This window comes from Pan troglodytes, chromosome 6, assembly GCF_028858775.2.
Source record: "Pan troglodytes isolate AG18354 chromosome 6, NHGRI_mPanTro3-v2.0_pri, whole genome shotgun sequence".
Classification (NCBI taxonomy): Eukaryota; Metazoa; Chordata; class Mammalia; order Primates; family Hominidae; genus Pan; species Pan troglodytes.
Genome location: NC_072404.2, coordinates 167,786,242 through 167,803,101, shown reverse-complemented (window position 1 = coordinate 167,803,101; position 16,860 = coordinate 167,786,242). Strand labels below are relative to the sequence as shown.

Genomic DNA, 16,860 nt, shown 5'->3' with positions numbered 1-16,860 from the left:
TACCAGTAATCTGAGAAATAGAAATTTTTTGAATGAGCCATCATTTTACATTCATTAGACTGACCAAAATGTAAGTCACACAATACCAATTATCAAGGATCTACGAAACAGAAACTCTCACACACTGCTGATGGGATATCCATCAGAACAGCCTCCTGGAGGAGTAACGTGGCAATACCTAATTAGGTGTTGCCTGAGGATGAAGGGGTGTACGCTCTGTGACAAAACAATTTCTGATTATTTCCTCTCAGGAAACTAGCAGATACGCATAAGGAAATTTTTACTGCACCATTTTATATAACAGAGAACTGTGAAAAATGCCCAAAAGGAAAAAAATTGTTGTATATTCACGTTAGAATTCTGATGTAGATCTGTACGTATCAGCACTGATACATGATAAAAACATAATATTGAGGGTTTTTCTTTTTAAAGACCATGCAGAAAGTTATTTACAGTGTGATACCATATTGGAAATGTTTGAACTCACAGACAATGTATCTTTGTACATGTAATATACGGATAAAAATGGAGTAGAAACACAACCAGAAAATATCCACCAGAGGAAAGAAAAGAGGAAAAGAAGAGAGGGCTGATACTCAACCTATAATGTGTCATTTATTCATTTACTCTGATACAGAGATGAAATATGCAGTAATGACGTGTTCATTCTTGGTGGTGAGTCCATGGGTTTTTTGTGTGTGGGGTTTGTTTGTTTGTTTGTTTGTTTGTTTGTTTGTTTTTGAGACGGAGCCTCACTCTGTCCCCCAGGCTGGAGTGCAGTGGTGCAATTTCGGCTCACTGCAACCTCCACCTCCTGGGTTCAAGTGAGTCTCCTGCCTCAGCCTCCCGAGTAGCTGAGATTACAGGCACCCGCCACCATCCCGGGTTAATTTTTATATTTTTAGTAGAGATGGGGTGTTGCCATTTTGGCCAGGCTGGTCTCAAATCCCTGACCTCAGGTGATTCGCCCACCTTGGCCTCCCAAAGTGTTAGGATTACAGGCGTGAGCCACCGCGCCCAGCCCATTGTTATATTTTCTAGCTGCAGCCTAACTCTCTTCCCTAGGCCTTAAACCTCTTCACACCTGAACTCTTCCAATATTGAATGTCTAAAATGTGTGCCCTTTTTCTCAGCCCCTCGCTGCTCCTCCTCTAGCCTCTTTCTACACCACACATTCTCCGCCTGAAGCTGCGGCAGGACCACCAATATCCTCCAACAACTTAAGAAAAAAAAAGTAGGGAGTAACTTTCTTCAAGCAACCAAGCAAATTCTGCACAGAAGCTCCAACAACCCAGACATAAGCAGAGCTGCCCCTGGAGGCAGGGACGGGGCTTGAGGATTCTCTAGTCCAGTGGGCCAGGCCCCAGAGAGAAGCCTCAAAAACAGTCTGAAAATTCCTGGTATGCAAAATAAAAACAGAATTCCTTAAGAGGACACTTGCAAGTCCCTTGCCACCCAGTCCTTCTCCACAGGCCGTCTCCACCTCCTGGCGCTCTCCCCACCATCCCACAGCACCCCTGCTTCTCCACACCCCCACAGCACCTCACCTCCATGCCACGCAGAGAAAGTCTTGCTCCAGCACTCACCACACATCCACACACTTGCACAAAATGGTTCCACTCCCAGCCCCAAGACACGCAGCAGGCCAACTGTCCACGGTGACCCAGGCCCTCACTTCCCCATCTCAGTATCCTCACTGCTGCCCGAACATCTTCTAACCTTGACTCCTGGGGCCTCTCTTCTCTATCTCTATCTCTATCTCTCTCTATCTCTCTCTCTCTCTCTCTCTCTCTCAACAAACTCAGCCCAACAATGTAACTGTTCTTTTACTCCCACCTCTTTGACATTTGTATTATCCTCCTAGCTTCTGCGACTGCTAAGGTTCTCATAGCTGCAGTCTGAGAGCTCTCCTGCTTTTTGACAGTGAATGAAATCCTGATAATAACTGTCTTCGCTTCCCGTCTCTATTAATGATGACAGGTTAAATGGGGCAGCCAACTGAATGCTACCGACAGCTTTAAATGGCAACACATTAAAGCAAAAGGTGCAAGGTCAGCCTTTTATAGCTGTCGCACTTAACAAGGTTAAAATCTAATCTTCTGCTTTGAAAAGTCAGGGAGTTCAATTTATCAACTCAGCATGGAATGATCGGGTTCTGGGGCATTCACATTAATGAAATTCACAAAAGACTGATTCATCCTACAGAACACCAATTGTCATGGACTCAACCATGTCCCCACAGAATTCACCACGCAGAAGCCCTAACCCTCAATGTGACTGGATTTGGAGACGAAACTTTTAGAGAGGTGGTTGGGGTAAATGTGGGGTCCCCATCAATAAGAGTGGTGGCCTTATCAGCAGAGAAAGAGACACCAGCGAGGTCCCCAGCAACCCCACACACTGACACAGAGGTGAGACCATGGGAGGACACAGAGAGAAGGCAGCCCTCTGCAGGCCGTGGAGAGAAGCCTCACAGGAAACCAACCCTGACAGCACCTTGATCTTGGACTTCCAACCTCCAGACTATGATAACATTAATTTCCCCAGTCTTTAGTATTTTGTTATGGCAGCCCAAGCACACTAAGACACTCGTTTCTGAATTCAAAATGAGGACACAGCAGACCAATCATGCCTGTCATCAGGATAACCCATTCATGGCAGCAGAGCGTTTAGATCTAGAAAATCACATTCATGGCCAGTTTTTCAGCAAGCAAGGAACCGGAATGAGGTTACTTAAATGTTCTCAAAGAATCTGCAGTCCACTTTCTAGTGATGTGAATACCCACATTCACCAAATACAGCTTTAGCCCTCCCCTGAATAAGCACTAATCAAGCACCTTCTCTCCAGCTGTTTTTTCCCTGTCAACGTTCCCCACTGTTCACAAAGCCTGTTATTACAACATCGTGGCCCCCTAAAAACTTACAATTTCTAAAATCACAACTTATCTTATTAGAGCTACATGTAGAGAACAGAGTTTCACTTTCTCTTGATTAATACATCCTACTCTTTAGAAAACCGTTTCCAAATAATAACCTGAAATATAGATAGTTCCAGGGAATCCTATCTTTTTTTTTTTTGAGACGGAGTTTCACTCTTGTCACTCAGGCTGGAGTGCAGTGGCACGATCCCGGCTCACTGCAACCTCCGCCCCCCAGGTTCAAGTGATTCTTCTGCCTCAGTCTCCCGAGTAGCTGGGATTACAGGTACTTGCCACCACACCCAACTAATTTTTGTATTTTTGATAGAGACGGGGTTCCAACATGTTGGTCAGGCTGGTCTCGAACTCCTGACCTCAGCTGATCCACCCGCCTCAGCCTCCCAAAGTGCTGGGATTACATGCGTGAGCCACCACGCCCAGCCAAGAATCCTATCCTTTAACAACCGACTAACCTCGGGAAGACTCCTACAGGAAATAAAGAGTGAGTCGAACACCCCATGCCAAACTGCAAGGACACTTCTGTTATTCTCTACTGATTAAAACTTAAACAAAAACAGAATACTACTAAACACAATAAAAACAGTCATCAGGCCTACCATTTCCACCAAAAAAAAAAAAAAAAAATCTTTCAATAGAGTGAATAGTGTAGTACAAGAGATATTCAGTCCATTAAGTTACTAAGCTAACAGACTGTATGTACTTAAAATTACAAATTTACCTTAAAGACCAGATATACTTTTTCTAGGCAGTTCAGGCATTTATAATTGAATAAATGGACCCTGCTGACTACCCAAGCTGAGATTCCAACGACAGTGACAAGGGGCTTTATCAGAATGGAACAGAAGGACTAGAAAGTCGTGGGGTAACCAGAACGGTCTTCTACAAGAAGATGGTAAGTACATTAATATACCTTGAAAAACAGATCAGAACACTTAGAACAATTCTGAGAAACACAAACCTTTATAAACCCAAGGATAGAGCTTTACTTACATGAAGGAATAATGAACTGGGGCTCAGTGTTGCCTGCGTAGCCAAGCTTGGTATACCTAAAAGCACAAAGTCATCAACACATGTTTAGATAATAATACTCTCGTCTATATTGGATTAATGTCTTTTATTATAAGCTCTCCAAGTCCTAAAATAGCAAGCCTCAGAATACTCCTTGAAATTTAAAAAAAAAAAAAAACTTGTGATCACTGAGAATCAAACACTAACTTCAAAGAAAGCAGTTTTGCAAAAACTTAAAATATTATGCTTGTTTCTAGTAGAAAAAAAGAAACACATATATACTAACATATAAATTACATTTATGCATCCCTAATAACTTTAAAAGTGCTTTTACACTCTATCTTTACAAAAACCCTGTGAAGAAAGTAGAAATTATCCCTGTTTTGCAAATGAGAAAAGGGAGGCACTGAGAAGTTGATTAAACTGCCCACATTAGTGAACTGCAGAAAAAGAACTCCAATCTACATATGCAGGCTAATTCCAACACTGGCTCTCTAAGAAGTGTACTTACTTCCTAGAACTTTTATACAAACTTCCTGAACTTTGCGGGGTGGGGGGCGGCGGTTAGAAAATGATTATATAATTTTCTTAAAATGTCATGGCATATGTCTAAGAAACAGCTACTGCCGTCTCCTGAGAATCATCTGACAAGAGCATCTCTTTATCATCTCATTTCAGAAGGAGCCCATTTTCTGTCAAGACACTGCATGATAGATTCCAAAAGTCTTAACTAAAACAAATGCCAAAATACTACTCTCTGTTCCAAAAGCATTTGCTAATCTCCTAAATATAAAAGGGGGGGTGGTGGAAAAAAAAACCACCACTCAGAACCATCTGCTGGAAATAAAGTTGAAACGCGGTAAGTAAATCGAGAAGACTCATCAGCGCTTCCTTTCTTATTAGGACTACTCTAATTAACAGTAACGTCTGGACAACCAAGCCGTCATTCTGTAATAATGCTTATTATTATTATTTCAACACTGCTAACACTAGCAGTGTTGAAACTAACTTTATTCATTCAATTTTAAAAATTATTTCAAGATGCTTAATATTAAATTTTTGATCGGGTAATATTTCTAAATTCTAATAAATTAATTTTACAATTTTTAAGTATGGTTTACCATATGCTAATTTTACTATTTTTGAACACACGGTGAATGGATAAGGTCTGGGGAAACCAAAAAAAAACAAGTCAGCTCCCCTCAAATCACACATTGCTGCTCAACTTCCACAGGACCTGAGGTCTTCGTGCCACAGGAGCCAGGGCAATGCCAAGTCCTGAGACTCCTCAGGCCTACAAGGAGCTTCTGGAGGCAAGACCCAGGTGAAGCCCTCTCCAGCTCCACAACTCAAGAGCTGGAAACAGAGTACAAGGCCAAGTGGACATACCACAACTCCACTCCAGGGTTCCACCTACAAGGTAGAATTCAGAGCCAACCAAGAGCCAACCCAGGATGGAGGCAATAGAGAGCCTGACCTTTAGAATTCCAGATCCTTCCCAATTTTAACATATTTCTGGAATTATATTCCAGAAAATAAATATAAATAAGTGAATTACTAACCCAAGGCTAAAGATGCCTATGGAATCCAACAAGCAGACCGGAAATCACTAAAATCATCAAATCTGTGTCTTTAACAAGCTACCTCAGCTACTTCCCACAAAAATGATGCACCTTATGCTTAAATAAATCCACCTTCCCACACTGTTAGACTATGAGTTCCACACGCTGCCCAGAACAGGGTCCTTTCTCATGGTTATATCTACACCCCCGGCACAGTGCCTGGCACATGGCAAATACTCCAGAAATAACAGCTCAATGTATTCTCACCAGTTGTAAAAAAGGTAATCATTGTCAAACTGCCAGCGGAAGGACCAATATTTGCAAGAGGGATGCTGAAAGTCAGAAAAAGAATCTGATGGAACCAGAAAAAAAAAATCACAGATATCATCTCCTACAATCTCCTACTTAAAGAGGAGCAGTGGTCTATGTGTAATGGGTTTCAGAAAAAAAAAAAAAAAAAAAACCACTGAAACGAATATGGTAAAGTGTTAACATTTATTAAAATTAGGTGCTAAGTTTCATTCAGGCTATTATATCATCTTCGTATTTTGAGTATACTATACTGGTTAAGATCATACACTTTGGCACCACACTGAGTTCAAATCCCAGCCCCACTATTTGCCAAATGTGTATCTTTGGGCAAGTTACTTTACCTATCTGTATGTCAGTCACTATAAAATGGGGATAATAGACTGAGGCAAGAGGACCCGTTAAGCCCAGGATTCAAGGTTGCAGTGAACTATGACTGCACCACTGCCCTGTAGCCCGGGTGACAGAGCGAGACCCTGTCTCGAAAAAAAAAAAAAAAAATCTGAAAAGTTAAAAAAAACAAACAAAAAGCAATTTGTTCTGTATCCCAAGTGATAGCATTCATTCTTCCCACTGTGCACCATGGACAGTTTAATTTGTATAGTGGTGAGAATGAAATGTATGAAACAAATGGTAAATCTAGTAGATACCTGATAGGCCTTCAACAACTATGCCTCATTTCCATCCCAAAGTTTTGTACCCTGAAATCATCACTATGGCCCACAGCAGGAAAAGGTCAGACTACAAAAACAGACTTGAGCACTGTTAGGCTCACAGCTCTAAAATTCAACTAAACACTGATGATACGACTCAGCGACAGCTGCTGGAATGTTCAGATTCTTAAGTCACAACATTCTTTTAGACAGTATAGTCTTGGAAGCAGGTCTCTGTCAAAGTCACACGGGTACCTTAAGTATCAATGACATTAAGCCAACAATGATTTTTGTGACTGAGGCAAACTAACATGAAGATATATTAATTTTTTTTTTTTTTTTGAGACAGAGTTTCGCTCTTTCGAGCAGGCTAGAGAGTGCAGTGGCGCGATCTCGGCTCACTGCAACCTCCGCCTTTCTGTTTCAAGCGATTCTCCTGCCTCAGCCTCCTCAGTAGCTGGAGTTACAGGCGCCTGCCACCACACCCGGCTAATTTTTGTATTTGTAGTAGAGATGGGGTTTCACCATGTTGGCCAGGCTGGTCTCAAACTCCTGACCTTGTGATCTGCCTGCCTCAGCCTCCCAAAGTGCTGGGTTACAGGCGTGAGCCACCGTGCCTGGCCCTAATATTCTTATGTGTTAACAACTTACTATGAGATCCTTACCCTCCTAGCAGAACTGACGTTATTTTTAAAAACACTGGCAAAAGCACAAATTCTTCAGATCACTTTATTCTAATATAATATCTTTCCATTTTCCTGGGCTATTCCTTATATATTAATAGTATCAAATGCACTTGAAGTTTTGTTACTTTGAATAATCATAATGTAACAAACATCAAACAAAATTTGAGACATTCAAATTTAAAATTTTAATAAAATCTGCACCAACATAGGCTCATCCATCACAAACTTCAATGACAGTCTATTAAATATAACTCAGTAGATGTCATCTAAAAAGTACGCATCCTCAAATTCTTTCCCGGGAGGAGAACTCAATGCTAGACTGGCCTGCCCCATTAGAGATGTTAACATCACAGCTCAATGCCATGAAGAGCAGGACCAAAAAAACAAAAGCAAAACACAATTCTTAAATATGGCAAGTGCTCAAGACACCATTTACCAAAAAAAGAAACGTTCCCTATTTCAACCAGTTTACTAGCTAGTAACAATGTAGCAGGCACTGTACTAGTCACTGAGCCGTCCTCAGACTGAGGATAGGGGAGGCGGGTGGACATGGCCCAGGTCCTCAAAGTGTTCCTCAAAATGTTTACCTATTAGTTACAGGACTTCAGATTGAGTTTTCCAGTTGTAGCATGGCTTACTTTACCTGGAAGGCAAGTTTAAGATCTGGGTAGGCATCAAGGAAGAATAAGCCACATGTGGCTGACCAGATCACCTGGGAAACTCCGGAAACAGATTCCCAGGGGCTGTGCGCAATTCACTAAATGGGAATCTCCAGAGAAGGCTGGGCATCTGTGTTCTTAACACCCCTCGCTCACCCGCATGGTTCTGGTGGTCAACCAGCTTAGAACTCACTGACCTCAACTACGCCACATGAAGTCACCTTTAGCATTTTTATATAATGCAAGCTTCCTCACTGTCACATTATACCAAAACCTTCTTCCACCCACCACATTTAGCACGATATATCTATAATACTGAAGTTTAATACTGGTCAGAAGTTCAGAAGAGATAACTCATATGTCCTTTTTTTTTTTTTTTTTTTTGGAGACACAGTCTCACTCTGTCACCCAGGCTGGAGTACAGTGGTGTGATCACGGCTCACTGCAGCCTCAACCTCCTGGGCTCAAGTGATCCTCCCACTTCAGCCTCCCAAGTAGCTGGTACCACAGGCACATGCCATCACACCCGGCTAAGTTTTTTTTTATTTTTTGTACAGAGGGGTCTTCCTATGTTGCCCAGATTGGTCTCAAACTCTTGGGCTCAAGGGATCCTCCCACCTTGGCCTCCCAAAGTGCTAGGATTATAGGTGTGAGCCACCGAGCCCAGCTACCAAATGCAGCAATTTTGTCTTATTATTTAAAACACTGTGTGTTTAGGTACTCTATGAAAAAAAATAATGTAGGAAATGCTTTTCAATTCAAACTATGCAATTAAGAAGTAGTGAAAAAAGGCCAGGCACAGTGGCTCACACCTGTAATCCCAGCACTTTGGGAGTCTGAAGCGTTGGACCACCTGAGCTCAGGAGTTCAAGACCACCCTGGGCAACATGGTAAAACCCCATCTCTATACTAAAATACAAAAAACTAGCTGGGCATGGTGGCACGTGCCTGCAGTCCCAGCTACTCAGGAGGCCGAGGCACAAGAATCGCTTGAGCCCTGGTGCCACTGCACTCCAACCTGGGCAACAGAGTGAGACTCTATCTCAAAAAAAAATAAAAAAACAGAAGTAGTAAAAAAAAAAAAAAATCTAGGCTCAATCCAGGAAAGTAAAAAACTTAAGCTAAAAAGGGAAAGATTCCTTAGGAAGAGATAATGGTGGAAAAAAAAAATCTCAAACCAAAATAAAATGAAACACTAGAAGAATCCTTATTGAAGCCAGAATTAAGCCAAGGAGATCTACTATCATTATTCTGATTTTACACTGTTTAGGAAGAATTAGATATTACAAATCAAAAAGAAAAGAGTAAATGAAAAGGATTTGGGGAAGAAGGAGGAGATTAAAATTTAATTCTTTTTTTTTTTTTTTGAGACGGAGTCTTGCTCTGTCACCCAGGCTGGAGTGCAGTGGCACAATCTCAGCTCACTGCAACCTCCACCTCCCATGTTTGAGCGGTTCTTCTGTCTCAGCCTCCTGAGTGCTGGGACTACAGGCGTGCACCACCACGCCCGGCTAATTTTTGTATTTTTAGTAAAAACGGGGTTTCACCATGTTGGCCAGACTGGTCTCGAACTCCTGGCTTCAGGCGATCCACCTTGGCCTCCCAAAGTGCTAGGATTACAGGCATGAGCCACCGCGCATGGCAAATTTCATTCTTTATAGATGATAACTGTATACCTTGAATAACTAAGGAAATTAAGTGAAAAACTAAAGCAATAAGGGAATTCAAAAAGATGACCAGTTACTAAATGAATAGACAGAAATCAACAACTACCCTGTCTAACAATAAGAACATATAATGGATGAAAACATCCCACTCAGAATGGCAACAGCAATAGAATGTTACCCTTAAGAATACACCACATAATGACATGAATAAGCTATTACTCCTACCCTTAAAAATAATATTGTTCTTTAAATAAACTCTCTATATACAAGCAGACAAATAGAGACATGCCTTAATCTTACACAGGAAGAGTCCGTTTTGTTTTTTTTGTTTTTTGTTTTCTGGTCAAATGGTTCAGGATGAGGAAGAGTCAATATTTTTTAAAGAAATATTGAATATCACTAAATCTACCTACAAATTTAATGCAAAGCCATTCAAAACTGGTGCCAATACTGAAGGTGGTGGTAAATTATACACAGGTGATAGTAAAGGGTTAAAGAGCCATTATAAAGGGTCACATTAGCTATCAAAAATTTTAATGCACATACCCTATTAGCCAAATAGTGCCTTTCTAGGAACCTACCCCACATAAGTATTTGTACATGTATGCAAAGATATACACACACAAAAATGTTCGGTGAAGCACTATAATAGCAAAACCACCACCAGAACCTGGAAACACTCAAAATAGAGGATATATTAAATAAATTATATTACATCCATTCAATAAAATTCTATACAACCATCAAAAATGAAGATGTATACTTACTGCCATAAACGGATGTATAATATAGCTTGAAAGTGCTTGAAAACAGTATATATTTATAATGTGAGGCCAGCTTAATAGGGACACAATGCTAGGTTCAAATCCCAGCACCAGCTATGTGATTTCAGGCAAGTAAATTAATCCCTTCATTCCTTGGTTTCTTCATCTCTAAAACGTGGGTAATAATCCCTACCTCAGTGTTAAATGTTGCCATTTTTGGATAATATTTCCTAATTCAAAAGAAGTAGGATTTCATTGTGCAGTGATTTATTTACTTATTACTGAATATTATTTTTTGTATACTAGTGATCTCTATTTCTCTCATGAATTGTCCTTGGATAACTTTTCTACTGGAGTTTTAGTGCTTCTTATCAATTTGTGTGAATGCTTATACACTGAGGATATTTGTGCTTGCTCATTACATTGCTAATTTTTCCCAGCTTGTTGTTTACCTTGTTATACATTTTCTGCAATATAAGTATTTAAACAGTCCAGGTGATCAAATCTACCAATTATTTTCCTGAATAATTTCCTTTATTATGTTTCTACTTTGAAAGTCCCTCTATATGCTAAAATGTCATATCATTTCTCTTCCACTTTTATATATATATATTTTATCCCAAATGGGAAGAACTACACTAATCCAATTTTCCCAAACATATGTATATAAGCATTCAAGACCATCAACTTTGCATTAAAAGCCCTTGGTTTTTTTTAACACTACCTTCCCAAAGCTAGCATGATGGAGGTAGGCACTACTCTCAAAAATACATAAACTATACTTACAGATTGCCAGCCATGTTCTCAAACTCACACCACCTTCCATGAGTCCCTTAACTTGTCTGAGACCTTTTCTCATACAGAAATCAGGAAAGACAGAAGAGGAAGCTATGGAAGCAGACCCAATCAATAGCTGCATAAAGCACTACCAATAGTTACACGTCTGCCTTTTAAGCAAAGAATATGTTATAGCTCAAAATTCAAAGCAATATAAAAAGGTATCCCTTAAGAAGTCTTACACTACCTCATTTCTGCCTTCTATCCACCTTCTATTCCTGTGTATCTTTCCAATGCTTCTCTCTGTACATACAATATATTATTATTTGCCCCCAATTTTTTTTTTTTTTTGAGACGGAGTTTCGCTCTTGTTGCCCGGGCTGGAGTGCAATGGCATGATCTTGGCTCACTGCAACCTCCGCCTCTGGGTTCAAGCGATTCTCCTGCCTCAGCCTCCCGAGTAGCTGGGACCACAGGCATGCACCACCACGCCCAGCTAATTTTGTATTTTTAGTAGAGACAGGGTTTCTCCATGTTGGTCAGGCTGCTCTCAAACTCCCGACCTTAGGTGATCTGCCCGCCTCGGCCTCCCAAAGTGCTGGGATTACAGGCTGAGCTATCACGCCCAGCCTGCCCCAAACATTTTAAACAGTCCTTGCACGAAGACTCTTCCACTTTACTTGTTAAATGCTCCTATCTTTTGACAGCAGTAATATGTAGACTTTTCAGTTCTGCAAAGTCATGAAAATTAACCTACTGTTGACTCAACATATTTATATATAATTGAAACTGCTCTTCCAACCATGTGTCTTAAGCAGAAGGTAATGACCCTAAGGTCAATTAATTTATGTTTGAAAGTACAAATGTTACATCTTAAAACAGTGTTTTACATCTTTTTTTTTTTTTTTTTTTTTTTGAGACAGGGTCTCACTCTGTCACCCAGGCTGGAGTGCAGTGGTGCAATCATAGCTCATTGCAGCATTGACCTCCTGGCCTCAAGCAATCATCTGCCTCAACTTCCTGAGTGGCCAAGACTATAGGTGCACGACACCATGCCTGGCTGGTGTTCTCAAACTGTGTCCTGTGAGAAGTCCTTTTGATTGAGACCCCTGGTGAGGCCCAGTCTCAAACCCCAAACTTCAATCAGAATAGCTCTACTCCCTCCTAAGATTTTTCACAGTTTAAATATGGCTTTGATAAAAGTAAAATTGTTCCCAGACCCTAACAATAGTTTTAAAGCAACACACAATCTCCATATTGTGCAATGTAAATTACATGACCAATTTTTTAATGCTCCTTGGCTTGTTACATAGAAAAGCATAGTCTCTATAGAACGAAGAATTCAATATATAAAGTTCAAACTTAAATATTTTATCCAAATCCAGTATCTTTGCCTGTCCTTAAATTTTCTATTTCTCCTTCTGAGTACTTTTTTTTTCTCTCTGTTACTTCGTATATATAAGATCATAAAGCACACTGCCCTTTTGTGGATTCTGAACATTATTGTAAGGTAAACTCTGACTTCCAGTTAAAGTGTTTTAAAAGTGTTTTAACTGTTTAAATGATGGACTAAACATATTATCTAATTTCACTCTTTCCCAAAGCCCCACTAAAACCAAAGCAAAACAAAATTTTAAGCAATTATTTTAAAAATTAAAAAAAAAATGTAGGCCAGGCGCAGTGGCTCACACCTGTAATCCCAACACTTCGGGAGGCCGAGGCGGGCGGATCACCTGAGGTCGGGAGTTCGAGACCAGGCTGGCCAACAGGGAGAAACCCCATCTCTACTAAAAATACGAAACTAGTCGGGTGTGGTGGCGCATGCCTGTAATCCCAGCTACTCGGGAGGCTGAGACAGGAGAATCGCTTGAACCCAGGAGGCGGAGGTTGCAGTGAGTTGAGATCACGCCATTGCACTCCAGCCTGGGCAACAAGAGCAAAACTCCATCTCAAAAAACAACAACAAAAAAATTTTAAAGCAATATTAAACCATGAGGATGTGGAGAAAAGAAAAGGTGACAACAGCAAGATTTTGGCCCTGAAAAGCTGAGGACCCATCGTGCCTGACTTTAGAGATATAAGAAAGACAGCAGGGGCAAGAGCTGAGAACGAGCCCAACACACTCCCTAGATCCTTAAAGGCTCTGGAACTTGTTGGTGCCCACGTACCTGTGGGACTGGAATAGGAGGGCTGAGGAGCAAGTGCGGACAGCCCAAAATACTCAGGCCATGGTGAGACCCTCTGCCGCCCCACACTGCTGGGCACTTGCTCCTCCCTGGCTTCAGCCTTCTCTACAAGTTTTCTGGAATGTGTAAAGCAAAGGCTCTCTGCACCCACAGTTAACTGGCAGGGACAGAGTACAATGATAAAATCAAACATTTTTAAATAAACCAAAAAAAAACAATTAAACCCTTGTTTCATTTAATTTTTTTTGTTTTGCAATTAAATAATACTCATGCTTTCTTTTACTGTGCATTTGTTTGGCTTATTTTTGAACCATCCTTTTGTTTTGTTTTTTTTTTTTTTGAGACAGAGTCACTCTGTTGCCCAGGCTGGAGTGCAGTATCATGATCTCCACTCCCTGCAACCGCCACCTCCCGGGTTCAAGCGATTCTCCTGCCTCAGCCTCCTGAGTAGCTGGTATTACAGGCATCCACCACCACGCCCAGCTAATTTTTGTATTTTTAGTAGAGACGGGATTTCGCCATGTTGGCCAGGCTGGTCTCGAACTCTGACCTCAAGTGATCCACCCACCTCGGCCTCTCAAAGTGCTGGGATTACAGGCGTGAGCCACCGCGTCCAGCCCCTTTTACTTTCTTTTTTGCATTTTTTTCCATCCTTTTACTTTCTGAATGAATGACTTATACGTAACTACCATAGTTTTCATTTAGTACAGAAAGTGAATTTAGTTGAGTCCATGCCAGGTGAGGTCATCTCAGGTGCAACAGTCTTACTCTTGTTTTAACTTTTGTACTATTCCTTGTTGTTGCCTGTTTCCTTTTACTCTGTAATCTATTTTATTTGGTTGCTTTTCTTCCTCTCAATTTTACTTTTACTTTTACATTTCAAAGGTATACAAAGTCTGTTTTTAGCATAATAGCCTTCTCAATTTATCAATTTCAAAAACTGAAACAGAATTCCTTAACTACATATTCTGAAAGATACGACAGTTAGCACAGTGGTGTCTCCCACTCCCCAGCCCAAACCTAACCTAATCCCCCATGATATTGTTGACTTTCAGGAAATTTTGCTATGGCATGTTATCATTGTGTTGACATTTTTAAGGTTGAGTCGGTATTTATTCAATTGTTTTTGCCTTCTGGCTTATTTCTCCAAGAAAGATTATTCAATTATTGAAGCTGGTATCTTTATACTTCAACCTCTCTATTTCTGGAGCCCTCACTGATTCATCTTTCAGTTGGCTGGGTTATATCTGCAAGTAGATTTTTCAGTGAGGTTTATGAATGCCATTAATTCCTGAGCTTTTGCCCATTTGCAAATGTCTTATTATGCTGCATTTTAATGACATTGCAATCCAATCACATTGTCTTCCTTCTTGCCCTAACTCCCCGACTCTTGTTTTTTCCTTTTGAGCCAGAGTCTCGCTTTGTCACCCAGGCTGGAGTACAGTGGCACAGTCACAACTCACTGCACCCTTGAACTCTTAGATTCATACCATCCTCCCACCTCTGCCTCCCAGGTTACTGGCACTACAGGCACGCATCACCACACCTGGCTTTTTCTTTTAGGGGGCAGGGGGATAGAGACAGGGTCTTGCTATGTTCCCCAGGCTGGTCTCCAACTCCTGGGCTCAAGCAATCCTCCTGCCTTGGCCTCCCAAAGTGCTGGGATTACAGGCATTAGCCACTGTGCCCAGCCCCCCTACATTCTTAAGCATTGCTTCATCATCTTTTGGCACATTACACTGTTGAAAACCCCAAGACTAAGGTGATTTTATTTTTTCCATTATAGGTGGCCTGTTTGCTTTTTTCCTGCTTAAATATGTGTAGTATTCTTTTATCTTTCAGGGGTTTGTTTTGTTTTGTTTTGTTTTGTTTTTGAGATGGAGTTTCACTCTCGTTGCCCAGGCTGAAGTGCAATGGCGTGATCTTGGCTCACCTCAACCTCTGCCTCCCAGGTTCAAGCGATTTTCCTGCCTCAGCTTCCCGAGTAACTGGATTTACAGGCATGCACCACCACACCTGGCTAATTTTGTATTTTTAGTAGAGATGGGGTTTCTCCATGTTGGTCAGCTGGTCTGACCCCAGGTGATCTGCCCACCTCGGCTTCCCAAAGTGCTGGGATTACAGGCACGAGCCACCGTGCCCGGCCTATCTTTCAGGTTTTATAAATTAACCAGGATACGCTTCCATTTTAATGACTCTGAATTTTTTCCAGTTCACAGTGAGTCCTTATATTAATATTATATGATCTTTCATTATATTCCAGGAAAACTTTGTCTTTTATTTATTAATGTTACATCTGTTCCACACACTCTGTTCTCTTCAGCAGGAACACCAGCTCTGACTACAGTAGATGCCTTCTGGACTCTTCTCCCATAGCTTCCATCTTCTCTCTAATCACCATGACCTCTTTGTTCTTTCCTACCGTGGTCTACGTAATTTCAGGAAGTTGATCCTCACATCAGTGATTTCAGAACCACTGGTACTACCTCATGTAACCTCCAACATGCTTTTAATTCCTGAAATGATTTTAGTTTTCTATTTCTTTCCTTATGGATGTCAGCTGACCTCCATGTCCTCCTTTTAGCTTTCTTTAATCTTTTAAAATTACTTCTTTGTTCTTTTGTTTTATTGAGCTCATGTTGTCTAAATTTAAGAGCAAAGTGGCTTTATCTAAAATTCCATTCTAGCCAGGCACAGTGGCTCACACCAGTAATCCCAGCACTATGGGAGGCTGAGGCAGGCAGATCACCTGAAGTAAGACCAGCCTGGCCAACATGGTGAAACCCCATCTCTACTAAAAATACAAAAATTAGCCAGGCATGGTAGCAGGCACCCTGTAATCCTAGCTACTCGGGAGGCTGAGGCAGGAGAATGGCTTGAACCCAGGAGGCAGAGGTTGCAGTAAGCCGAGATCAAGCCACTGCACTCCAGCCTGGGTGTCAGAGCGAGACTCTGTCTCAAAAAATGAAAAAAAAATAAAACTCCATTCTAATTACTGAAGTACTCTTTCCAAAGTATACTTTTTCATCTATTTTTGCTTGTTATGTTTCCTTCCTTATTTTCTGTGCATAGTCCCATGATGGGTCCTTTCTGCTTCACACTCAGCTTTGAATGGGTGCAGGTCTCCCTGGACCTGCTTGCTCAACAACAACTCGTCGCCATGCTTACAATGACACTGAATACAATGTCTTGAAATCTCTGTGTAGTCCTCTGGTTGTTCAGAAGAATTGGCTGAACAGTGAGCAATCAGAGCCTGAACTTGGGTATACTTTCCCACTAATTCTACTAAATCCTTTGTTCTGGGTGTATATCTAATTCCAAAGTTCATTGTGGAGGACAGGCGGGTTTAAGGGGAAATGCCTTATCTTAGATATTAGCAATTCCTGATCAGATATAAGCTGGTCATCCTCACAGATTTTCTCCTTTAGTCAAACAAAGTCAAAGAACATAATGACACCATTACTACATGATCCCTCTTTCAGCCCAGCATGCCCTGCTATATTTTAGGATGGAAAGGAGCTGCTGCCAGAATATGCTTCTTTGGCAATGGTCTATTCATCCATCAGCTCCTAGCTCTGCTGTAACGACTGTGAGTAGTACCTTCAGAAACCTATGCTTAGACACCTGCAACCAGCCAGAGATGGGCGGGG

The 16,860-nt window shown here is 41.2% G+C and overlaps 1 protein-coding gene across 8 annotated transcripts in view; it reads right to left on the bottom strand.

The window, feature by feature from the left end:
* The window catches only part of ACTR3B (actin related protein 3B), a 991,923-nt gene that overhangs the window by 964,509 nt on the left and 10,554 nt on the right, over window positions 1-16,860 (bottom strand). For 5 of the 8 annotated variants that reach the window (XM_001144350.7, XM_063815852.1, XM_054655390.2 and 2 more), the window contains exon 2: window positions 3,930-3,985. The exons of the other annotated variants lie outside the window; for them this stretch is intronic. In XM_001144350.7, the coding sequence (XP_001144350.3) occupies window positions 3,930-3,985 (56 nt within the window). The remainder of the gene's footprint in view (window positions 1-3,929; window positions 3,986-16,860) is intronic. 8 annotated transcript variants of the gene reach the window in all.